Source organism: Scyliorhinus canicula, chromosome 1 (genome assembly GCF_902713615.1).
Source record: "Scyliorhinus canicula chromosome 1, sScyCan1.1, whole genome shotgun sequence".
NCBI classification, from domain to species: Eukaryota; Metazoa; Chordata; class Chondrichthyes; order Carcharhiniformes; family Scyliorhinidae; genus Scyliorhinus; species Scyliorhinus canicula.
The window spans coordinates 280870443-280896027 of record NC_052146.1 but is presented as its reverse complement, the minus strand read 5'-3'; the positions used below and the strand labels follow the sequence as shown (position 1 = coordinate 280896027).

Below are 25585 nucleotides of genomic sequence, written 5' to 3'. Positions count from 1 at the left end.
CCTGAAGCAGAAGCAAGATAAGCAACAGACATGTCCATTCTCCCATAAAATAGCCACAGATATGTAAAATTGGCACCCAAGTTATTTAGCTGTGTGTTTTTTTTTGTGGTTTTGGGCCAGAGCTTAGAAACTCCAAAGTATATTATGAAGTCCATCTGACCTTCAACCTTTATGTTGAATTTGGCTAGGATAAGCACAAGAGCCTTTCCTTCAGGTCTGATTCATCAGTCTTCCTAGACACTTTAATCAAAACAAGATTTATTCGAAGAACTTAGTTAACATCTATATGTTAACTTTTTTAATCAATTTTTTTTATCAATTACAAACATAAAGACACCACACAGCTACAGTAATCAATGAATAACACTCAATGAATTCCCCTTAACTGTTCCAATTCAATAACAAAATCCAAGAAACCAAAAACCCCTTTTCAAGGGCGTTGCCCAGCATGGTGCATTCTCACATGACTAAGACTGGTCTTGTTACTGAAATTCTGATCTAATTTTTAACCAGCAGATTCAACTCCTCCGGAAAGCAATTATATATCCAAAGCCACCACCAAGGTGATTTTTACTGGAACAGATATTTAAATGAAAATAGAGAGAGGCTGGCCAAAACACTTATTTTCTCCATCTGTAGTGCACAGCAGTCAAACTGATAATGAAACTGAAAAACCTCACAGCCGCAGTTCAGCTCCACCCACAAAATAACATCACTGAAGCCATGTGATGAGAAAAAAACTTTCTTAAACGGATACTCCCACGACACACTGGAGATCCCACAGGTTGTGAGAATGCAGAAATTGCTTGTCTGTTTCCATGGGCTGAGCTGTTAAGTATGTTCAAGGCTGAGATAGACAGATTTCTAATCTGTTGGGTAATCAAGGGCTTTGGGGGTAAGGCAAGACAGTGGAGTTGAGGATTATCATATGAGGTCAGTCATGATCTCATTGAATGGCAGAGCAGACTTGATGGGTCAAATGGTCTACTTCTGCTCCTACGTCTTATGTTTTATAGTTCAACTAAGAATCTGGCTTGTCTGCTCTCTATATATGCATAGGAAAGTAGAATAAAAATGCAGGTAAAAAAAAATAGCATGATGCAGAATGGTGTTATCCTGTATATTAAGCACCCCAACAACTGTGACTAACTGGGAATTCAGATGTGGCTGATTTTATTTTCAATTTGTAAACATAGCATGAGTAATAGATACCAGCCTGGGACATGTGATCTCACTACTCATATTCACACAGTGGATGCATGTGTGTTTTAACCTTTTTGGTGTTTTATGGTAAAAGGGTAAGACAAATAAGCAAAGCATGATATGTTTTTTTTTAAATTCATTATTTGTGCTTTACTTCCTCGATTCCTGCTCACTGGCGATCTGCTGGAATGTGTGTGGCCCGCGTGAAAACAGCAGACTTGTGTATCATTACGTGGAGAAGGGAGCTGTCCTCATGGTCAGCCTGACCAATCAGAATAAGCACACCCAGCCAGCCAAAGAAGGGCAGCACAATCAATGAAACACATTTCCATCAAGGTAAGCAGCATTTAACCACATTCCGTATGGAGAGCGGGGATAGGCCTGGCCACCATCTGAGGGCCACTATCCTTTGCAATTTAAAGACCATCTACTGCAAATGCTGGACAAAATCCAGAAGCTGCGCTAAGATGTCCCGTGCCTTATAGGTTCACGAAAGAATTCCAAATTTTGGTACAAAGGAAATGTTGAAAAGCTTCGCACTGAATGATGGTGAATGTTTGTCAAGTAAATATACAGAGGAAGTACATTTAAATATATTCAGTAAGGAATTTATTCACTAATATTAGTGCCTGTGGCTAAACAGTGTTGCCATAGCCACAAATGTCCAGTCAGTAATTCCTACTGGACAACACTAATGTAGAACAGGAGGCTGGTCAGGTAATAAAAATACACTTGTGCTTTTTCGTGAATGTTTTAACCTGAGGCATCTGTATCACCAGGGGCGTGATTCAGAGGACGAATGTTTAAGTCCGCTTTTGAGCGCGTATGGCGGCGTGTTCCTCGACGGCTGCAGTTTCTCTCCGCCGAGGCCACACCGAGAGATTCCCTGCTGGTGAGAATGTCTGTTCGCAGATCGGGGCGCCATTTGAATGGCAGCCCCCATCTTTCCTCCTCCCAGCATTTTATCATAGAATAGAATTTACAGTGCAGAAGGAGGCCATTCAGCCCATCGAGTCTGCACCGGCTCCTGGAAAGAGCACCCTACCCAAGGTTAACACCTCCACCCTATCCCCATAACCCAGTAACTCCACCCAACTCTAAGGGCAATTTTGGACACTAAGGGCAATTTATCATGTCCAATCCACCTAACTTGCACATCTTTGGACTGTGGGAGGAAACCGGAGCACCCGGAGGAAACCCACGCACACACGGGGAGGATGTGCAGACTCCGCACAGACAGTGACCCAAGCCGGAATCGAACCTGGGACCCTGGAGCTGTGAAGCGATTGTGCTATCCACAATGCTACCGTGCTGCCCCTTTTAGGCCCACCCCTCTCCCCCCACTTTCTGCCCCACCCCCAACCTTGTATGGGCGGCATGGTAGCACAGTGGACAGCACTGTTGCTTTACAGCGTCAGGGTCCCAGGTTCGATTCCCGCTTGGGTCACCGTCTGTGCAGAGTCTGCATGTTCTCCCCGTGTCTGCATGGATTTCCTCCGGGTGCTCCTGTTTCCTCCCATAAGTCCCAAAAGACATGTTTGTTAGGTGAATTGGACATTCTGAATTCTCCCTCAGTGTACCCGAACACGACGTAGTGTGACGACTTGGGCAATTTCACAATAACTTCATTGCAGTGTTAATGTAAGCTTACGCGTGACAATAATAAAGATTATTATTATTAAAGGCCCTGAGAACCCCCTCTCCTATTGGCAAGGCCCCTGCGCCCAACTCTTGGAACTGCCAACCTTGCACCCAGGCACCCTGGCAATACCAGCCTGGCACCCTGTCAGTGCCCCTGACACCCTGCCAGTGCCACCTGGGCCCTGGCAGTGCCAAGGTGCCCAGGGGAATGCCAGTGTACCATCCTGCCCTGTCCCCAATGACCCTGTGATCCCTGCCCTGCCAGACCCACCCCCTCCCAAGTTGCCGTTACGGCTGGTCCACATTGGTGTAGACCAGTACTAAACAGCGCCCTGGCGAGGTTTCACAGGTGCAGCTGTTGACTCCCAACAACGGGTGAATCCGGCACCTGGGTATTTAAATGAGCCTAAAAAGTCGGGTGACTTTTTAGAATCGGCCCGATGTCCAACCCAATTTGGGTCTCTCAGGGGATTCACCTGGCGCACCCAGCTCCGCACCAGGCACAACGCGACCGCTGAACCACGCCCCAAGTGTTAATTTTCACTAAATTTTAATTTTCGCACACTGGACAAAGTGTTAATGACACAGTCAGAGCCCAATTATTATGGAATGAACCAAAACTACAATAAAGCAGAAAAACAGTTTAAAAAAAAAACGAATTTGTTGTAAACCTTGCTTCATGCTCAATATTTTGTTAACACGTTTACTTCAATACTAATTAAATCGATGCTTACTGAAACCTTTTCTTTAGAGGGCTTGTAACCAGAGGCTGAATGATTTTAATGGAAAGTTCCTGAGCCGCAAAATGAAACAGAGCTCTTGACTAGGATGGCTAAAACAACTGAATTGTACACTGACCATACAGTGTTCTGTCAAGGTAATGAGAAAGAACAACTTGACCGATCGTAGTCCTGTATGAGAGGTCACCCAGTGGTCAAGGTAAGACATGGTAAAATACAATAGCAAGACTATTATTAACTGCGAACAAAGTTTCAGGTCATGGAATAAAAGTGAAAGTAGCAACATGGATACAATATTGGCTGAGTGACAGAATAGTGGTGGATGGATGTTTTTTGGACTGCGAGAAAATTTATAGTGGAGTTTCCCAGGGGTAATGAAAGGATCTCTCTCTGCTCTACTAATCATTGAATTCTTACAGGGAAGAAGGAGGTCATTTGGCCCATCAGGTCTGCACCAACCCTTGGAAAGAGCACCCTACCTAGGCCCACATCCCCGCCTAACCTTTTGGACATGAAGGGGCAATTTAACATGGCCAATTCACCTAAACTGCACATCTTTTGGACTGTGGAAGGAAACCGGAGCACCCGGAGGAAACCCACACAGACACGGGGAGAACATGCAAACTCTACAAAGGCACTCGAGGCCAGATTTGAACACTGGAATTTGTCCCTGGCGTTGTGATGCAGCAGTGCTAACCACTGTGCCACATGCCGTCCAATGATCTAGACCAGTGTTTTTCAAACTTTTTTTCTGGGGCCCACTTTTGCCAATCTTCGGGACTCACACTGACTGACCTTTGCGACACATGCCACATTCGCTTACCTATAATGTGAAAGGGGAGCCTGCTTGGTCCTCACTCAAATCTGGTTCACAGGTGGAGAGGGCAATGCACATATCAGGTGCAGACTTCAGACAGTTCCTTTGTACCATCTTCATCTTTGTGAGAACGTAAAATCCCACCTTGCATATGTAAGTCCTTGCGAAGGGAAATAGCTACAAATGTTTGTTTTACTCAGCACTGGATACCCCTGGGAGATGTCACACTTGAATGCTGACAGCCTCATGGACTTTTGTTGAGTTTTTAACGTGCTGTCACAGGTCAGATACAGCAGCTTAGTCTTTTCATTTGGAGTCAGCTGTAAGTTAATAACTGACTCTGGAGTCTCAACCTCAAAACCTCAAAATAAACATTTCACCCACCACTTCTCTTTCAAAACCTGAAACTTCTCCTCTCATTTGCCAGTACTTCCCTGCATATAACACACATGTGCTTTGCATTTACATTGACACAATTGACAAAAACATACCTCAAAAAATCATCTTTATACTGCTTTGTTCCCCAAGTTAAGTTCCTTCTTTGCTGGCTGCTCACATGGAGGTCTGTACAGAGCTAACGCTAGCATTGCCCTTTCGGGACATGGACTCTCCTTAAAAGCTCTCTCCAGCAGATTCAGATGTGAGATCCTGACCAGTAGGTACACTGCCTGTTTGTGCCTCTGGCTGTCTCTTCCTTGTAACAAAATGATCCATCTTCACAGTCCTCTTGCCTTGCTTGCTAGCGGCTAGAAAATGGAAGAAGCTCTCCTCTGTGATTTCACGCTAAAAGCTTGCACATACAGGGTGCGTGGACTGTTCACTGATGCTGCTTATGGTCAGAGGACTGTACACAGCCTCATTTTGTTCTCATTTTAAGGCGGTTGCAGCCGGCATTCTCAATTTAAATGCTGGGAGTGGCTGTTGGGCGCTTCTCCCATGATTGCGACCACGATGGGAGCGCGGCGACCCTCCCAACACCCACCTGTGACACACCCGTGGGTCGCAACCCACACTTTGAAAATCCTCAATCTAGAGCTTGGCTAACAGGGTACAATTTCAAAATTTGTTGACGATACAAAACATGGAAATATTGCAAACTTTGAGGAAGATGGTCGAAAACTTTTAAAGGACATAGAAAGGTTGGTGGAATGATAAGACAAATAGCAGATTAAATTTAATTCAGAAAAGTATGAAGTGGTTCATTTTGGTAAGAAGATCGCGGAAAACAATATAAAGCATACAATTCTAAGCGGGTTGCAGGAGCAGAGGAATCTGGATCTACCTGTGCATAAATCATTGAAGGTGGTAGAGTGGTTAATAAAGCATACAGAATCTGAGGCTTTATTAAAAGGGGCATAGAACATGAAAGCCAGGACGTTACGCTAAACTTGCATGGAACCTGGTTTGGTCTCAACTGGAGCATTGTGTCTGGCTGCCTCATTTTAGGACAGATTTGAACATAGGACATAGAACTTACAGTGCAGAAAAAGGCCATTCGGCCCATCGTGTCTGCACCAGCCCTTGGAAAGAGCACCCCACTTAAGCCCTACACCTCCACCCCATTCCAGTAACCCCACCTAACCCTTTTGGACACTTAGGGCAATTTAGCATGGCCAATCCACCTAACCTGCACATCTTTAGACTGGGGGAGGAAAGCGGAGCACCCGGAGGAAACCCACGCAGACACGGAGAGAACGTGCAGACTCCACACAGACAGTGACCCAACATTGGAGGGGCTGTAGACTTCACTCCCTGACAGTGTGGTGGAGCTAGGGTGAAGTTCGGAAATTAAGAGGGAATTGGATTATTACCTGAAAAATAAGAAGGTGCAGGGCTACAGGGAAAAGGTGGATTGGTGAATTGCGCCATCGGACATCCAGCTACAATGTGTTGTCACTGTGTTGTGATTCTGATCCTGTGAACTGCACTGTTCTGAATTATTAAGAGGGAGGCCATCAAGGACAGACTGCAGAGTAACTAGTGTGCACAAGTTTTATGCCCCACTCTGTCTTGAGAATGATAGGCTTAGTCATGGTAGTTTATACATTAACCTGGATGGGCATTGAAAACACATACATAGTGGAGACACAATGCAGCAGAGATTCGGCTGGACACATCCATGGACAAAGACACAGTGCCATGCAGCCATCAACAGTTTAAACTGGAAATATTATTTTAAAGAAGCTTTATTGATCAGGAACACTAGTAAAATATTAGCTCTGTCATCATGAAGGTAACATAGTGTATCTTTGATCTACCACCCTACCAAAGCAGTTTGAACAAATCTCAATTCATAACTCCTCGTCCAAATGGACATATAGCTTACAAAATCAATAATCGGTTAGCTCAGTTGGCTGGACGGCTGGTTTGTGATGCAGAGCAATGTCAACAGTGTGGGTTAAATTCCCGTACTGGCTGAGGTTGCCCATAAAGCCTTCTCAACCTTACCCCTTGCCTGAGGTGTGGTGGCCCTGAGGTTAAATCACCACCAATCAGTGCTCTCGCTCAAAGGGGAGAGCAGCCTCTGGGACTATGATGGCTTTCACTTTTCACATTAACGTCACCACAAAAGTATGCAGTATGTCTAAAATGTTCTAGATACTCATATTTTGCCCTATCTACCCAAGTATGTTACAAATAAATGAGTTCATTGTTCCTAATGAATTGAAACAACTACGGCCTGATTTAAATCATCTTTGGGTAAATGGTGCAATTATCTCATGTTCATTTAAACACTGCTTCTCCCTCATTCTCCCAAAAAAAATGAAAATGTAGCACGTATTTGATCGGCTGTTTTTTTCAGCAGATTTGTTGTGAACCTTTTATATATGTAGGGTAATGCAATGTCTGCTCCACGTTACCAGGCAACAGCACATGGAGGGACGAAGGCAAAGCCAGAAACCACAGAACTGAACCACCTCGCCAACCTTGAATTGATTAACCCCTTGAAATTCCTTCATGAATATGCAATCCTACATAACATGCAGAAGTTGGAATATAATGTCCTCAGCGTGGTTATTTTTCCTGAAGAACTAGATGCCTGAAGACCAGTGGAACGTGGTAACTAATTATTACAATGGTTACTTTTTAGTCTGCTCCATAGCCGAAAATGAAAGGAAAACAGTAAAAAATTAGCATAATGTACTTGTTAAAAAATTGCTGGGGGTTGTTAAGACTTTTTTAAAGGCCAAATATATTCTAGTTGTGCAGTTTCAAGCCTGAAGGATAGAAATTAAAATTGTGCCTTTTCATTCAGAAGATGGATTGGGCAGCACGGTAGCATAGTGGTCAGCACAATTGCTTCACAGCTCCAGGGTCCCAGGTTCGATTCCCTGCTTGGGTCACTGTCTGTGCTGAATCTGCATGTTTTCCCCATGTGTGCGTGGGTTTCCTCCGGGTGCTCTGGTTTCCTCCCACAGACCAAAGATATGCAGGTTAGGTGGATTGGCCATGATAAATTGCCCTTGGTGTCTAAAATTGCCCTTAGTGTTGGGTGGGGTTGCTGGGTTATGGGGATAGGTTAGAGGTGTGGACTTGGGTAGGGTGCTCTTTCCAAGAGTCAGTGCAGACTCAATGGGCCAAATGGCCTCCTTCTGCACTGTAAATTCTATGATAGTCGCGGAAATGGAGGACAAAGTCTAACAGCTAGCAGCAATAATTATAAGTGCAAAGTGGAAGATTGAGGGGAGTTGCAGAGGTTGCAGCCAGCTCTGACTCAGACTGGCAACCTCAGTCTTACTGCCGCCATCAGCCCTGAGGGTACACATACTGGAAAGCTCAGCCAGATTCTGTAAGAACAATGAACTCCAAACCGTGGCAAAAATATTCAACAAGGGCACCAGATGAATCCTGATCTCCTGCACCATTATTCCTTCCATGGGAACTCTTGGGGTTTGTCGCTCAGTTTGTGCCAAAGAATTAATGATGTCTACATTTGTCTCAGCAAATTGTTTCACATCAATCGTATTGGATTCTGTTAGCATAAACACTGGCAGCATCCAATCAGTATCTGCACAAGCTACTGGGAGAATTAATTATTTCTTGCAGTTACCATATATACTCGAGTAACAGTCGGCCTCATCTTATAAATTGACCCCTGACTAGGGGTCAAAAATTTCAAACTCCTTCCACTTGAATCACTGCTGAACTCGACCTCGCCTTGGTGAAAACTTACTCATTGCAAGGTGTCTGTTAAGCTCCTTGTGTCTGTGCAGAATAATAAAAATACTTTCTGGCTCCTTTTGCATCAGTTTTGTTTGGATGGGGGTGGGGTATGTGTTGGCTGCAACAGTCTCCAACCTGGCAGCGCTGTGATCAACTGATACTACCTTAAACAGTTAGGTCGCAAGACAATGGGACATTACTCATCCATAAGTTGAACCCTTACATTTTACCTGAAAATATGGTCTCAGAAGCTTGACTTTTACAAAAGTATATATGGTACCCAAAAAAAACAGGCAACAAAGTTATGAGCTAACAGAATCCTGGTTGGCAGCACTTAATCCTTGAATATGCAGATAATTAGTCGTTGGGCTTAATTAATTAAAAAAATAAAAGAAGTTACAAAGACAGTCCGGTAATATAGTTCAGCATTAATTGATTGTTGATGAGGAATTTACAACTGAGGTCAATACCTACGATTGATAGAATGGAGGCAGATTAATTTAGGAGTCGACCCCTCAGATAGAAGAGGAACTAACAGTATTATACAGGCTGTCTATTACATTTATACACTTACACTGAAATGACATCCTCATTTAGGAGTGGGTGTGAGTGAACTGATTACCTCATGTACCTCTGGAAGGATGTTGTTAGCCTTCTGACATGTCAGCATGATTAGCTTAATTCCACAGAGGTGCTATCAATTTCTCCTGGGTAAATTCACCTTCCAGTAACAATATCTGGACCAGGTTATTTTTTTTCCATCACAGGCGTGGGTGTTGTTGGCAAAGCCGACATTTATTGCCCATCCTTAATTGCTCTTTAGAAGGTGGTGGGGTGAGTTCCTTTCTTGAAACACTGCTACTCCAAGTGGGATACAACATGGACGAGTACTAATTCATTCGCTGAGGGAGGGCATCAGCTAATAAACAGTAGGATGTTTCCTTGCTTACATCGGACGCAAAGCCACAAAATTTCATGGAGCTGGATTCTCTGTCGGTGGGATCCTTTGCCTCGCCATTGATCGACAGTTCCACCGCGCCACAGCAAAAAACCGCACCGACCTCCTCAGAAGACAAACACGGGACACCACTGACAGAGTACCCTTCGTCGTCCAGTACTTTCCTGGGGCGGAGAAACTACGACATCTTCTTCGCAGCCTCGCCGGCAGCACACTCACGTCCTTGGATTTTCCGACGGTGTTGGGGATGCCTCCAATGGGAAACCACATTGTTCGGCCTGCAGGACGGAGAATCCCACTGCCGGCAGGGGCACGCTGCACCAGAACACGCATGCAATGGGACGGAGAAGCCCGCCCATGATCTCCAGAGTCAATGCCAAGGACTCCCAGGACTGCTCCCACATGACTGCTATTTCTGGCAGCTCTGTCTTATCAATGAGGTGCAACATACTCAGCATGTCAATGGAGCAATCTGGGCTGTTGCCTGAAAGGCTTTATTCTGCGATTATGACTATATCAGACTGTTGATTGAATGTGGGACAGCTCTCCCAATGTTGGCACACACCCCCAGATGTTAGTGAAGAGGACTTTACAAGGTTGAATGGGCAGGTGTGCCTTTCTCATGTCAAAATCTAGTGTTAGAATCCTTCCTTTTTATTTGTTCATGGGACGTGGGCGTCGCAGGCGGTGCCAGCATTTATTGCCCATCCCTAATTGCCCTTAAAGGGGCAGTTAAGAGTCAACCACATTGCTGTGGATCTGTAGGCCGGACCAGGTAAGGATGACAGATTTCCTTCCCTAAATGACATTAGTGAACCAGATGGGTTTTTACAACAATCAGCAATGAATTCATGGTCATCATTAGAATTTTTAATTCCAGATTCTGACTCAATTCAGATTTCACCATCTGCAGTGGTGGGATTTGAACCTGGATCTCCAGAGCACTTCTCAGGGTCTCTGGTTTACTATTCCAGTGACAATACCGCTATGCCACCGCTACCGCCTTCCCTTGGTTTTCATTTCTTTTGTTTTAATTTATTTTTTTTGTCCCTGAACTCAAAATCCAAATCTGCCTTTAAGCAAAGGACTTACGCTGAGGCAGGCTGCTAGTCAGGAAAGTGATTTTTTTGCTTTTTTGTTGCCAGCTGTCGTGGTGCACATAGGCACCAAAGATATAGGTAAAAAAACGGGATGAGGTCCTACAAGCTGAATTCAGGGAGTTAGGAGTTAAACTAAAAAGTAGGACCTCAAAGGTAGTAATCTCAGGATTGCTACCAGTGTCACGGGCTAATAAGAGTAGGAATGTTAGGATAGATAGGATGAATGCGTGGCTCGAGAGATGGTACAAGAGGGAGGGATTCAAATTCCTGGGGCATTGGAACCGGTTTGGGGGAGGTGGGACCAGTACAAACTGGGTGGTCTGCACCTGGGCAGGACTGGAAACGATGTCCTAGTGCTAGTGCTGTTGGGGAGTGTTTAAACTAAAGTGGCAGGGGGATGTGAACCGGTGCAGGAAGTTGGAGGGAAGTAAAACAGGGCCAGAAACGAAAAGCAGGAAGGGGGAAAGTGTAAGGCAGAGAAGCCATAGTCAAAAATCAAAAAGGGCTATAGTACAGGGTACAGTGACTGAGCGAAGTGTGAAAGGGGAGGTGGTCAATGCAGGATTGTGAGTGTTGTACCTAAATGTGCGCAGTATACAGAACAAGGTAAATGAGCTTGTTGCGCACATTGAAATTGGCCGGAACGATGTTGTGGGCATCACAGAGACGAGGCTGCAAGGGGATCAGGGCTGGGATCTAAATATCCAAGGATATAAGTCCTATCGAAAGGACAGGCTGATGGGCAAAGGGGGCAGGGTTGCATTGTTAGTAAGGAATGAATTTAAATCGATAGCAGGGAGCGATATAGGATCAGAAGGTTAAGAATCTCTGTGGGTAGAGTTGAGGAATCACAAAGGTAAAAATACCCTGATGGGAGTTAGGTACAGGCCCCTGAGCAGTAGTCAGAATGTGGGGCAGAAAGTAAATCAGGAGATAGAAAAGGCATGTAAAAAAGGCAATATTACAATAATCATGGGGGACATCAATATGCAAATGAACTGGGAAAATCAGATTGGTAGTGAATCTCAAGAAAAGGAATTTGTGGAATATCTAAGATGGTTTTTTGGAGCAGCTTGTGACAGAGCCTACTAGCGATCAGGCAATTCTGGATTTGGTGATGTGTAATGAGGCAGACTTGATTACGGAACTTAAGGTGAAGGAGCCCTCAGGGAGAACTGACCACAATATGATAGAATTTACCCTGCAGTCTGAGGGAGAAGCTGCAATCAGATGTAACGGTATTACAATTAAATAAGGGTAACTACAAAGATATGAAGGAGGAGCTGACCAGAGTTGATTGGAAAAGGAGCCCAGCAGGGAAGACAGGGGAACAGCAATGGCAGGATTTTGGGGGTTATTAGGGAGGGACAACAGAAATTCATCCCAAGGAGGAGGAAACATTCTAAGGGAGGACAAGGCATCCATGGCTAACAAGGGATGTCAAGGACATAATAAAAGCTAAAGAAAAAGCATACAAAGTGGCGAGGATTAATGGAAAGCCAGAGGATTGGGAAGCCTTTAAAAGTGAGCTTAAAAAGCAATAAGGGGGATAAGATAAGATGAAGTATGTGTGCAAGCTAGCTAGTAATATAAAGGAAGATGGGAAGAGTTTTTTTCAGTGTATAAAAGGTAAGAGAGAGGCAAAAATAGACATTGGCCATCAGAAAATGTGGCTGGAGAAGAAATAATAGGAAACAAAGAAATGGCAGACAAACTGAATTGTTATTTTGCATCATTCTTCACGGTGGAAGACACCAGTGGGATGCCAGAGCTCCAGGAAAACGAGGGGGCAGAGGTGAGTGCAGTGACCATCACTAAGGAGAAGGATCTGGGGAGACTGAAAGGTCTGAAGGTGGATAAGTCACCTAGACTGGATGGTCTACACCCCAGGATCCTAAAAGAGATAGCTGAGAAAATTGTGGAGGCATTGGTTATGATCTTTCAGGAATCACTGGAGGCAGGAATGGTACCAGAGGACTGGAAAGTTGCTAATCTAACACCACTGTTTAAGAAGGGAGGGAGGCAGAAGACTGCAAATTATAGGCCGGTTAGCCTGACTTTGGTCATTGGTAAGATTTTAGAGTTTGTTATCAAAGATGAGATTGCAAAGTACTTGTAAGTGCATGGTTAAATAGGACTGACTCAGCATGGCTTTGTCAAAGGGAGGTCGTGTCTGACAAATCTGTTAAGAGTTCTTTGAAAAGGTAACAAGGACGTTAGACAAAGGAGAACCAGTGGACGTGATTTATTTAGATTTCCAGAAGGCCTTTGACAAGGTGCCGCATAGGAGACTGTTAAATAAGTTTTATACTTGGCCTATAGTATATTTTATTCTCACTCACTGGTTTTAGAACAATATTAGTTTCATACAAGTATACCTCTTTGGATACTGGTGTGGGGGGGACTTACCAGGGGTAAGCCATGGGGTACAGGTCTCTGGCACAGAGTCTGTCCCTGTTGCTCAGAAGGGAAGCGGTGGGAGGAGTAGAGCATTAGTCATTGGAGACTCCAGAGTTAAGGGGATAGATAGGAGATTGTGTGGGAACGAGAGAGATTCACGGTTGGTGTGTTGCCTCCCAGGTGCCAGGGTCTGTGATGTCTCGGATTGTGTTTTCTGGATCCTTAAGGGGGAGGAGGTGCAGCCGCAAGTCTTGGGCCACATAGGCACCAACGACATAGGTAGGAAAAGGGATAGGGATGTAAGGCAGGAATTTAGGGAGCTAGAGTGGAAACTTAGAGCTGGAACAAGCAGAGTTATTATCTCTGGCTTGTTACCCGAGCCACGCCAGGATCATCCGGAATAAGGTGGGTGAACTTGCAGCATGGGTTGGTACCTGGGACTTCGATGTTGTGGCCATTTCGGAGACATGGCTAGAGCAGGGACAGGATTGGTTGTTGCAGGTTCCGGGGTTTAGATATTTCAGTAAGCTCAGAGAAGGTGGTAAAAGAGGGGGAGGGGTGGCATTGTTAGTCAAGGACAGTATTACGGTGGCAGAAAGGATGTTTGATGAGGACTCGTTTACTGAGATAGTATGGGCTGATGTTAGAAACAGGAAAGGAGAGGTCACCCTGTTGGGAGTTTTCTATAGGCCTCCAAAAAATTCCAGAGATGTAGACGAAAGGATTGCAAAGATGATTCTGGACAGGAGCGAAAGTAACAGGGTAGTTGTTATGGGGGACTTTAACTTTCCAAATATTGACTGGAAACGCTATAAATCGAGTGCTTTAGATGGGTCCATTTTTGTCCAATGTGTGCAGGAGGGTTTCCTGATGCAGTATGTAGATATGCCAACAAGAGGCGAGGCCACATTGGATTTGGTACTGGGTAATGAACCAGGACAGGTGCTAGATTTGGAGGTAGGTGAGCATTTTGGTGATAGTGACCACAATTCAGTTAATTTCCTTAAGCGATGGAAAGGGATAGGTATATACCGCAGGGCAAGAGTTATAGCTGGGGGAAAGGCAATTATGATGCGATGAGGCAAGATTTAGGATGCATAGGATGGGGAAGGAAACTGCAGGGGATGGGCACAATTGAAATGTGGAGCTTGTTCAAGGAACAGCTACTGCGTGTCCTTGATAAGTGTGTACCTGTCAGGCAGGGAGGAAGTGGTCGAGCGAGGGAACCGTGGTTTACTAAAGGAGTTAAATCACTTGTCAAGAGGAAGAAGGAGGCTTATGTAAAGATGAGACATGAAGGTTCAGTTAGGGCACTCGAGAGTTACAAGTTAGCTAGGAAGGACCTAAAGAGAGAGCTAAGAAGAGCCAGGAGGGGACATGAGAAATCTTTGGCAGGTAGGATCAAGGATAACCTTCAAGCTTTCTATAGGTATGTCAGGAATAAAAGAATGAATCGGGTAAGAGTAGGGCCAGTCGAGGACAGTAGTGGGAAGTTGTGCGTGGAATCCGAGGAGATAAGAGAGGTGCTAAATTAATATTTTTTGTCAGAGTTCACGCAGGAAAAAGACAATGCTGTCGAGGAGAATACTGAGATACAGGCTACTAGACTAGAAGGGCTTGAGATTCATAAGGAGGACGTGTTAGCAATTCTGGAAAGTGTGAAAATAGATAAGTCCGATGAGCCAGTGAGAGCCTTTTTCCTCGGATGGTCATGGCTAGCACGAGGGGACATAGCTTTAAATTGAAGAGAGATAGATATAGGACAGGTGTCAGAGATCGGTTCTTTACTCAGAGAGTAGTAAGGGCGTGGAATGCCCTGCCTGCAACAGTAGTGGACTCTCCAACACTAAGGGCATTCAAATGGTCATTGGTGTTGCTCGTTCTGAGTAAGTGTGCCTAACACTCACTTGGCTCTGTTTCTCTTTCTATGCTCTGGAGTCGCCAGGTGCCGTAAAAGACACCGTCACAAGTATCAAGGTCAAGTTCAAAGCAATAAAGCTATACACCAATTAGTAAGTCCAAAACAATTAGAGTTTATTATAAAACAAATATAATAACACTCATGCACACGCTAAAGACTAACTTACTTCTACCATTAAACGACTAATACTTATCTAAGAAGGAACCGGCAAGGTCAGGGAACAAGGCCTTCGTTCCGTTCTGGTCTGCAACTTCGAGTCACTATTGGTCGGCAAGGGTATAAGTAATGCCTGGGTCAAGTAGTGATCGTCGTTTGGCACTTACTTATCGATGGCTGCTGCTCGACGGCTGGTGTAAAAGACAGGATTCTGGAGGCTGGAGTCGGAGGCCGGAGACAGGAGACTGAACCATGTGCGGGACCTTCTTTTGTAGGTCCCAGGAGGTCCGTGCCCCTTGGGGCGGGCTTCCTCACCTGCTGGGGATCGATTGGGCCTTTTCCCAATCGATATGATTTGAACCCCCCTATCCTAGGGTCGTTCCTTGATGACTGGGGCGGTTCTTAGGACTCATTGTCCTGGTTTCGCTGGCTCCATCGTGTCTGCTTCGCTTTTGAAAGTATCGATTGATACTTGAGTGTATCTATTGTGCCCGGGATTGTCCCGGTATCACCTCATTAATATGTAAACTGTTTTCCCATTTACATCGCTGCCTGAACTCTGCAGCTGTCGGGAAACCGGTTTTTGCAAGTGTCTCAATGCTGAAAGCTTCTGCAAGCTGTTTGCTCTTTACTATGTCCGTTTTTCCCTGCATTCTTTGCAGTCTTCCATTTTGTGTTACCAGTGGCCATCTTAGATGGCTACATTGGATAGACATCTGGATGTTAAGGGAATAGTGTAGATGGGCTTAAGAGGAGCTTCACAGGTCGGCGCAGCATCGAGGGCCGAAGGGCCTGTACTGCGCTGTAATGTTCTCTGTTCTATGTTCTAAGTTAAAAGCCCATGGTGTTAAGGGTAGGATCCTGGCATGGATAGAGGATTGGCTGACTGGCAGAAGGCAGAGAGTTGGGCTAAACGGGTCTTTTTCAGGATGGCAGCCAGGGACTAGCGGTGTACCTCAGGGGTCTGTGCTGGGACCACAACTTTTCACAATATACATTAATGATCTGGAAGAAGGAACTGAAAGCACTGTTGCTAAGTTTTCAGATAATACAAAGATCGTAGAGGGACAGGTAGCATTGAGGAAGCAATGGGGCTGCAGAAGGATTTGGACAAGCTAGGAGAGTGAGCAATGAAGTGGCAGATGAAATGCAGTGTGGAAATGTGTGAGGTTATGCACTTTGGAGGCATAGACTATTTTCTAAATGGGGAAATGCTTAGGAAATCAGAAGCAGAAAGGGACTTGGGAGTCCTTTTTCACGATTCTCTTAAGGTTAAAGTGCAGGTTCAGTCGGTAGAGGAAGGCAAATGCAATGTTAGTATTCATGTCGAGAGGGCTAGAATGCAAAACCAGGGATGTACTTCTGAGGCTGTATAAGGCTCTGGTCAGACCCCATTTGGAGTAATGTGAGCAGTTGTGGCTCCGTATCTAAGGAAGGATGTGCTGGCCTTGAAAAGGGCCCAGAGGAGGATCACAAGAATGATTTCTGGAATGAAGAATGTGTCATATGAGGAGCGGTTGAGGACTCTGGGTCTGTACTCATTGGAGTTTAAAAGGATGAGGGAGGATCTCATTGAAACTTACAGGATACTGTGAGGCCTGGATAGAGCGGACGTGGAGAGGATGTTTTCACTGGAGGAGAAACTAGTGCCAGAGGACACCGTCTCAGACTAAAGGGACAATCCTTTAAAACAGAGATGAAGATGAATTTCTTCAGCCAGTGGGTGGCGAATCTGTGGAACTCTTTGCCATAGAAGGCTGTGGAGGCCAAATCAATGAGTCTTTAAGACAGAGCTAGATAGGTTCTTGATTAATAAGGGGATCAGGGGTTATGGGGAGAAGGCAGGAGAATGGTGATGAGAAAACATCAGCCATGATTGAATGGCAGAGCAGACTCGATGGGCCGAGTGGCCTAATTCTGCTCCCATGTCTTATGGTCTTATATAGTTGAAATGATCGTGAATTTACAAATAAAGTAGACAGCTTTCCCAATGAAAAACCTCTCACGCTAAAAGAAAGAAGCATCAAAGCAAAGGTTTGAACCCCTGAAAGACCTTAACTGAAAACCAACCAGAGATATTTTATCCTTTTTTAGTTTGTCATATTATTTTCTTCCTCCCCCACATCCCTTTCCCTCTCTGTTGTCGATGTGCGTGTGTGTGTGTTTGCACGCATGTATATATGGAGAGGGACGAGTTGGAACGGGGAGTTGGGTAAGGAGTATCAGATAGTCACTTACATTTCAGTTAAACTATATTATAATCTTTATTATTGTCACAAGTAGGCTTACATTAACACTGCAACGATGTTACTGTAAAAATCTCCCAGTCGCCACACTATGGCACCTGTTCAGGTACACTGAGGGAGAATTCAGAATGACCAAATTACCTAACAGCACATCTTTCGGGACATGTGGGAGGAATTCCCGTACCAGCCTCCCCGGGCAGTCGCCGGAATGTGGCGACTAGGGGCTTTTCACAGTGGCTTCATTGAAGCCTACTCGTGACAATAAGCGATTTTCATTTCATTTCAAACCGGAGCACCCGGAGGAAACCCACGCAGACACGGGGAGAACGTGCAAACTCCGCACAGACTGTGACCCAAGCCAGGACTCGAACCTAGGACCCAGGCGCTATGAAGCAACAGTACTGTTAAATAATAAAATATTACTTGCTAACTGCATTTTATTGGGTTCAGCTAAGGGGCAGTACGGTGGCACAGTGGTTAGCACTGCTGCCTCACAGCGCTAGGGACCCAGGTTCAATTCCAGCCTTGGATGACTGTCTATGTGGAGTTTTCTCTTTTTCTCCGTGTCTGTATTGGTTTCTTCCGGGTGCTCTGGTTTCCTACCATAGTCCAAAGATGTGCCGGTCAGATGGATTGGCCATGCTAAATTGTCCCTTCGTGTCAAAAAGGTTTGTTGCGGTTACTGGGTTATGGGGATAGGGTGGTGTCGTGAGCTTAAGTACGGTGCTCTTTCCAAGGGCCGACGCAAACATGATGGGCCAAATGGCCTCCTTCGGCACTATAAATTCTGTGATTCTGTATATTTTCCTCTAAATGGCCAGTATAACGTTTATCACCCTTCCCCCTCTTTCAGATACGTATTTTAATTTTATAGACACCCTTCTGAATATACAAGGCAAAAACTCCCATGGGTTCAACTACAAAGTTTAATCTATGAACTATTAAAAGATCAACTAAACTAAGAACTAAAGATTGAAGACTGAGAACTAAACACTGAACTTCAGTGTCAAAAATATGACACTGAATATTTACGTCCAAAAGCAAGCAATTCTACTGATAAACCTGAATGAGGCATGTATTGAAGAGTTGAACCTTTCTGATGTTAATCATCTGATACATGTGGTACATGTGATAGCCTCCAAATGAATGAAGCACTGACACTGAGACATACTCAGTCATACTTTCTCATTTACTTGCTAACAAAAGGGTTTCACACAAGTCCAGATGAGGGAGGACATCTTTTTTGCCCCAGGGGCTGTTTAGCACAGGGCTAAATCACTGGCTTTGAAAGCAGGCCAGCAGCACGGTTCAATTCCCGTATCAGCTTTCCTGGCAGGTTGATGGAAAAAGTGAAGTCATATGGGGTTCAGGGTGTACTAGCTAGATGGATAAAGAACTGGCTGGGTAACAGGAGACAGAGAGTAGTGGTGGAAGGGAGTGTCTCAAAATGGAGAAGGGTGACTAGTGGTGTTCCACAGGGATCCGTGCTCGGACCACTGTTGTTTGTGATCTACATAAATGACCTGGAGGAAGGTATAGGTGGTCTGATTAGCAAGTTTGCAGATGATACAAAGATTGGTGGAGTTGCAGATAGCGAGGAGGACTGTCAGAGAATACAACAAAATATAGATAGATTGGAGAGTTGGGCAGAGAAATGGCAGATGGAGTTCAATCCAGGCAAATGCGAGGTGATGCATTTTGGAAGATCAAATTCAAGAGCGGACTATATGGTCAATGGAAGGGTCCTGGGGAAAATTGATGTACAGAGAGATCTGGGAGTCCAGGTCCATTGTACCCTGAAGGTGGCAACGCAGGTTGATATAGTCAAGAAGGCATACAGCATGCTTGCCTTCATCGGATGGGGTATTGAGTACAAGAGTCGGCAGGTCATGTTAGTTGTATAGGACTTTGCTTAGGCCACATTTGGAATACTGCGTGCAGTTCTGGTCGCCACATCACCAGAAGGATGTGGATGCTTTCGAGAGGGTGCAGAGGAGGTTCACCAGGATGTTGCCTGGTATGGAGGGGGCTAGCTACGAAGAAAGGTTGAGTAGGTTAGGATTGTTTTCATTGGAAAGACGGAGGTTGAGGGGGGACCTGATTGAGGTCTACAAAATTATGAGGTACGGACAGGGTGGATAGCAACAAGCTTTTTCCAAGAGTGGGGGTGTCAGTTACAAGGGATCATGATTTCAAAGTGAGAGGGGGAAAGTTTAAGGAAGATGTGCGTGGAAAGTTTTTTACGCAGAGGGTGGTGGGTGCCTGGAACGCTTTACCCGCGGAGGTGGTAGAGGCGGGCACGATAGCATAATTTAAGAGGCATCTAGACGGATATATGAACGGGCGGGAACAGAGGGAAGTAGACCTTGGAAAATAAGAGACAGATTTAGGTAAAGGATCTGGATCGGCGCAGGCTGGGAGGGCCGAAGGGCCTGTTCCTATGCTGTAATTTTCTTTGTTCTTTGTTCTGAACAGGTGCTGGAATGTGGCGACTAGGGGCTTTTCACAGTCACTTCATTTGAAGCCTACTTGTGACAATAAGCGATTTTCATTTCATTTTAACGTGCTATCTTTGGATCTGTGGCTTTAATGGCTCCTTTTCTATCCCTGGTAAGTAATGTTTTGTATTAAGTCTTTGTGCTTTAATTATCTACTTCTTTTCTTCTCCCTACTCCCGGCCTTGGATGCCTGTCTGTGTGGACTTTGCACTTTCTCTGCGTGGTTTCGGCCAGGTGCTCAGGTTTTCCCCGCAGTCCAAACAAGTGCTGGTTCGGTGGATTGGCTGTACTAATTTACCCCTTAGTGTCCAAAGATGCGCAGCATAGGTGGGAGTATGGGGTTACGGGGATAGGGCAAGGCAGTGGGACTAGGTAGGTTGCTCTTTCAGAGGGTCAGTGCAGACTCGATGGGCTGTATGGCCCCCTTCTACACTATAGGAATTCTTTGGTTCTAACATTCAATTTGATTAGAAATTCCAATTTCAGGCAACCCTTGGGTTATTCCACCTACAACATCATCGCTGGATGTTCCAAGAAACATCTTGGGATGTTCGTTCATTAATTCACCCATTTCTCAATTCAAATATTCTTGGAAATGAGGACATGTCAACATCTTCAGAAGAACAAAGGAAAATGGAAGAGCTGTGTTATGATCTATAAGCCCTAATAATAAAGAGCATAAGATACTTTATCTCACTTATTATGTGTAATATACAATATTGAAAAATAAACATTACTTGAAATTCTCATTGATTTATATTGTTTCACTTATGTCTGTTTTCATTTGATTTAATAAATATTGTTAAATTGAAAATATCACATGGCTTACATGAATATTAATTAATAGTTACACAATGTACAGATTTAAAGAAAACTACTGATAAATTATCAGTTTCAATTCTGATATGTTAATAACACCCTTCAATGTGTATGTATATTTTGTGTGTGTAAATATAATGGTTCGGATTCTCCATAGGCTGACGGCGAAATTGCAAAATGTGATTGAACGTAGAACAGAGTCTGACACTAAAATCGCAGCGGGAGCCGATTTGACGCCAAATTGCTGTTATCCGTCACCTAGACAACGGCGCCAATGTGGTCCGGAACACACATATAGTAGACACCGTTTGCATATCATTAGCGGGCCTGACCCGGTATTCTCCGGGGCCTCCGTGATGCTCCGCCTCGGAGGTGCCGAGTTCCCGATGGCGCGGTTCACTTATGCTTTTAAAAATCATGAAACCGGCGTCATGGTTGCTGAGGGAGAGAGAACGGGTACGGAAAGTGTCCAACATCGCCATAGTTTGCTGACAGTTGTGCCGCTGGCCCAGGTGGGGTTGGGGGGAGGAACTTATGCCAGGGCTGGGGGGAGTAGCAGGGGGTGGCCAGGAGGTGGGTTGTGGGGTCAGGGTGGACGGACAGCGAACACCATTGCCGCAGCCAGAAAGACAGCCATGCAGCTGCACATGCCTCTGACAGCCCACTGTGAACATCGGGCCACGGATTGTATAGGTGTCCCCCCAGGCCACCAACCTAGCTGCCCTCTGGCCCCAGCCGACCCATCAGCTGTATGGGCGTGCTCCAGCCCAACCAGTGCCATCTTGTTAGCTGGGATGAGTGCGTGTGGGGAGTGTAATGTGTATATGTGGCTGCAGCTTGTCAGCATCCCAAGTGTCAAACATGGACCCGGAAATCCCGCACCATTTTTCATTGGTATCAATTGTATGCCACGTGGTGCCAGTGCCAGCCCCTCTACAGATGCTGAATCGACCAACGTTCGGCATCAGTTTTGTTGTCGCAAAAGGTCCACGAATCCTGCACTGGCGTCAACACTTAGTCTCAAAAACGGAGAATCCCGTCCAATATATATGAAATTGCAATTCAGGAATTACAAACACACATATCAATCATGCATTTACAAATTTGTAAAACAAATACAACTTAATTCCCATTTTTTACCATTTCACTATGAAAGGGTCTGTGGTTATTTGTCACTCAGGGAAATTATTCAATCATTTGCTCTTCAGTATGACTACAGCATCTCCATGCTGCCATCTGCTGGGACCTCCTTGGGTCTGGCAGTAAAGTGGGCTTTCCAAATATTTTCTCCAGTTGCAAACAATGCAGTTTTATGCACGTCACAGCTGGATTAGAAAAATGTTAGTCATTTACACCGATTAAACAGCGTTTCAGCTGCTTACAAAGTGTAAAAGCATCATTCTGCTTTGTGATTTACCTCTTAGCTACCATTCCCACTAATGACATCAGGTTCCTCAAAATCACTGGCAGGAAAATTGCAGACGCGCATCATTATGGTTGACAGTCCTGAAATCCTACAAAGGAAGTGCTATTATCAGAAGAACAAAACAGACAAACAAAACAAAACAGTTCTCTGTTTTTGTCAATAGGGGTTATAAACCAGTCAATTAACAGGCAGGATACCTGCAAGTGAGTCTGCTTCTATTGCGGGCAGTGATATTGAGCTTTACTTTACTGATTGATATTGTATTTTTCACTAATCATTCGTACAGACACACAGTAAAACAAAAATGTTGAATGCAAATTATGCAGTGCAGCACTCATTTGAGATTTAAGTATAATAACCATATTTCTGCTTCTATTGCCTTTCCAAACAAATGCAAAACATGCGTCAACAATTCACAAGATAACTTAGCAAACTAGCACCGCTACCTTCAAACCGAAGGTCCCAGGTTCAAATCCCACTTCAGGGTGTGTTAACCATGGCAGCGAATGTTCAGTAGACTGATCATTAGCTGCTAGCTCTTTTTCACTATTTCCCGCCACATAGGTGTGTGGAACTGCAGTGTAATGATTATCACGATCGCCTTACACGCTAAACGTCCACGTTTCGAAACCAGACAAGGACATTTCAAAAGGTGTGTGGGAATGCCGAACAACAGATTCAATACAACTCACTTTTTAAGGAGATGCATGACAGCTGTGTTTACTATTGAATGTTTCATTTCTAAATCCGCACTATCCCGATTTATCTGGTCTCCGAATTCCAGCTCAAATTCGGCATAATTTCTGACCAACTGGTCGATGACCGCTGTGTGGCCTTGAGGGTCTGCTCAAAGATCCCTTCTCACGACTGCCTGCATTTCAGTTAAATTAGGCTATCTGCAAAGTATTTCCCTCAGCTGGCACTAGATTAAAATTTAAAAATGTTTAGGCTCATTAATGAAAACATACAGTCCGGATTATAAGTGCCTTTGCTACTTCAAGCACTGGGTAGAGTACTTTCCCCTCGTGTCAGTGATATCAAGAAAAAGGACGTTAACACTCTACAGCAGGAACAATAATTGTGCAAAAACCTTGTTGCAAAAAAATGCCAATGTAATTCATGAGTACAACACAATGGCCTTCCTCTGACCCAAATGCAATGTTTCCCAGGAGTAGTAGGCTCGGGTACAGCCGGACTTGTGCAAGCTCACCGTTATTTCCAGTTCACGTAGCACATGTGCTGGCGTTAAGTCCCACTATTTGTGGGCATGCAGCGAGGGGGTCTGTGCCCAGATCCGCTTTGCAAGCCACCTTGTCACTCCGGAGCCCTCGCCCCAGAAACCAGCCTATACCCGCCCCAGGCTTGAGACCGCCTCTGGCAAGCCCCCACGCTCCAACAACGTTTGCACACACACAACACAGTCCTATAAATAGATTCTAAAACGATTCTCTACAGCTGTCCAGAATTGCAATAATCGGAATGCACCGATCGCCAAGCACCGGGTGGGGACAAGCTGGGAACACAGCAACCTGAGCTAAATTACTATTTGATTCTTCCCAGCCACAACCGAAGAAAAAAAAACATCAAGACCCAAACAACGTGCTGCATCGTAGCTTGAGGAAGAGAATGCGTCTTCCGGCACAAGTCTCTCTCCCTCTCACATACACACACACATGCCTACCTTTCTGTACACCAACATGTTCGGAGATTCGTCCGCCGTGCCGTTGTTACTGGCGTTCTGTCCATAACTATTTCCTTGAGCCATAGCAAGGTCTGCCAGATACCCCCGGATTCCTGATTTTTTGTTTCACTTTTGAGAGAGGAAACATAAACATAATGATAATTTGAGTGAAGAGCCAGCGTCATTGTAATAAATGAAGTAGCAGCAGATGTCAAATCCGGATACCCTGGAGCAGACAACACTTTGGTGTAAACTTCGATTGTAAATCATTCATGATCTCTTGACAGCGGCGGGTTTAGAGGGTGATCCCCTGACAAAGAAAGCACACAAAACCGTTTGCCCCTGATTTCTGCCCGCGATCATGCTCGGGAAGGGATGGGAAACGAGGGAGGACAAGCCACTAAGAGCCTGGCAACGCTCACACTTCTCAATAATGCAAGGGAAATCCAGGCGGCAGACCTGGGCAGCATTGCACTGCAAAGTGTTCATTCGGTGCACGTTGCCTCCTCCTGCTCTCCGGGTGGACGTTTCACTCGGCCAGCGAGCCTCCGGCGTTGGGGAGGCGGCTTTGTGCGGTCGGCTCAGCCCGCAGCGACCGGGAGGGTTGCTGGAGGCTCAGCGGCAGCGCACGGGGCAAAGACGGCGCCCTCCCTCCCTCGGCCAAGCCAGCTGGTAGATTCAGCACCGCGGACAGCGACGCACACCCAGCCACCGAGGGAGTGTGTGGGGACAAACGATAGTTAAGGGAAGGAGAACTGATAGCACCGCGCCTCACCCCCCCCCCCCCCCCCCCCACACACACACACAGCCTGTATCCCTATCCCTCTATCTCTCCATCTCCCTATCTCTATCCCTCCATCTCCCTATCTCTATCCCTCTATCTCTCTCTCTCTCCATCTCCCTATCTCTCCATCTCTCTCTCTCCATCTCCCTCTCTCATTCTCTCTATCTCTCTCTCCATCTCTCTATCTCTATTTCTCCATCTCACTATCTCTCTCTCCATCTTCCTATCTCTATCCCTCTCTATCTCTATCCATCTCTCCTTCCCCCTCTCTCTATCTCTATTTCTCCATCTCCCTATCTCTCTCTCTCTCTCCATCTCCCTATCTCTCCCTCTCTCTATCTCTCTCTCTACCCCTGTCTGGCTACCTTTCTGGAAGCTGTCCCCCTCCCCTCCCTCACTCTGTCGGTGATTTACCTCAGACACGGCGCACTGCACAACAGGAGCAGGAGCGGCTGATCTCTGCAATGTTGTTGTCCAGTCCGGATGCCGGCCTCAGATGATTCATTGAAAGGCTGGCGGAGTGTTTGCAGCCGAGCCCGGGCTGCCTCCCTCCCTCTCTCTCTCTCTCTGTGTCTCTCAACCTTGTTCCTGGGAATGTGTTGCGGCGCGCGCGAGCCCGCGATCCTCGCTCCCTCCCCGCGCGCGCTCCCCCTCCCCTTTCCGCGCGCTCCAGGCACTCGGGACCAGGCAAGCGATGGTCCCAGTCCCGGCTGGAGCAGAGCCGGCGACAGAAACAAAAACAAGGGGCATGGATCCTCACCCCCCCCCCCCCCCCCCCGGCTCCCTCCCTCCCTCAAACCCCACCTCCTCACTCCCTCAAACCCCACCCCCACCTCCTCACGTCTGTCCACAGTATTGCATTTCTTTCAAAAGCCGAGAGGGAGCTCCAGGCCAAGCACGTTGGAGGAGTTACATCAATGCAAGTTGTTGGCGTCAAAAAACTGGAAATCGTTTGTGAGGGGTAACAAAAAATTTAAAAAAACACTTCGATGGCATTGTTCACCATGTATTATAGCTTGGTATGGTCAGCA

At 45.6% G+C, this 25585-nt stretch overlaps 1 protein-coding gene and 1 long non-coding RNA gene across 9 annotated transcripts in view; one reads left to right on the top strand and one right to left on the bottom strand.

Annotated features, from left to right (window-relative positions):
• The window catches only part of LOC119974827 (regulator of G-protein signaling 7), a 585527-nt gene extending 560353 nt beyond the window's left edge, over positions 1-25174 (bottom strand). For 3 of the 8 annotated variants that reach the window (XM_038814137.1, XM_038814144.1, XM_038814104.1), the window contains exons 1-2: positions 24969-25173; positions 23771-23899 (exon numbers count right to left, since the gene is read on the bottom strand). In XM_038814137.1, the coding sequence (XP_038670065.1) occupies positions 23771-23854 (84 nt within the window). In that variant the 5' untranslated portion in view covers positions 23855-23899; positions 24969-25173. Of the gene's footprint in view, positions 1-23770; positions 23900-23995; positions 24380-24968 lie in introns of those variants that run through there. The other 5 variants (XM_038814129.1, XM_038814120.1, XM_038814150.1 and 2 more) reach the window with 5 other exon arrangements.
• On the top strand, positions 1415-20514 carry LOC119974856. The gene is made up of 4 exons (XR_005462596.1): positions 1415-1539; positions 3596-3783; positions 7266-7461; positions 20331-20514. It is a non-coding gene; the product is annotated as an uncharacterized LOC119974856 (long non-coding RNA).
• Positions 25175-25585: the final 411 nt, after the last annotated feature.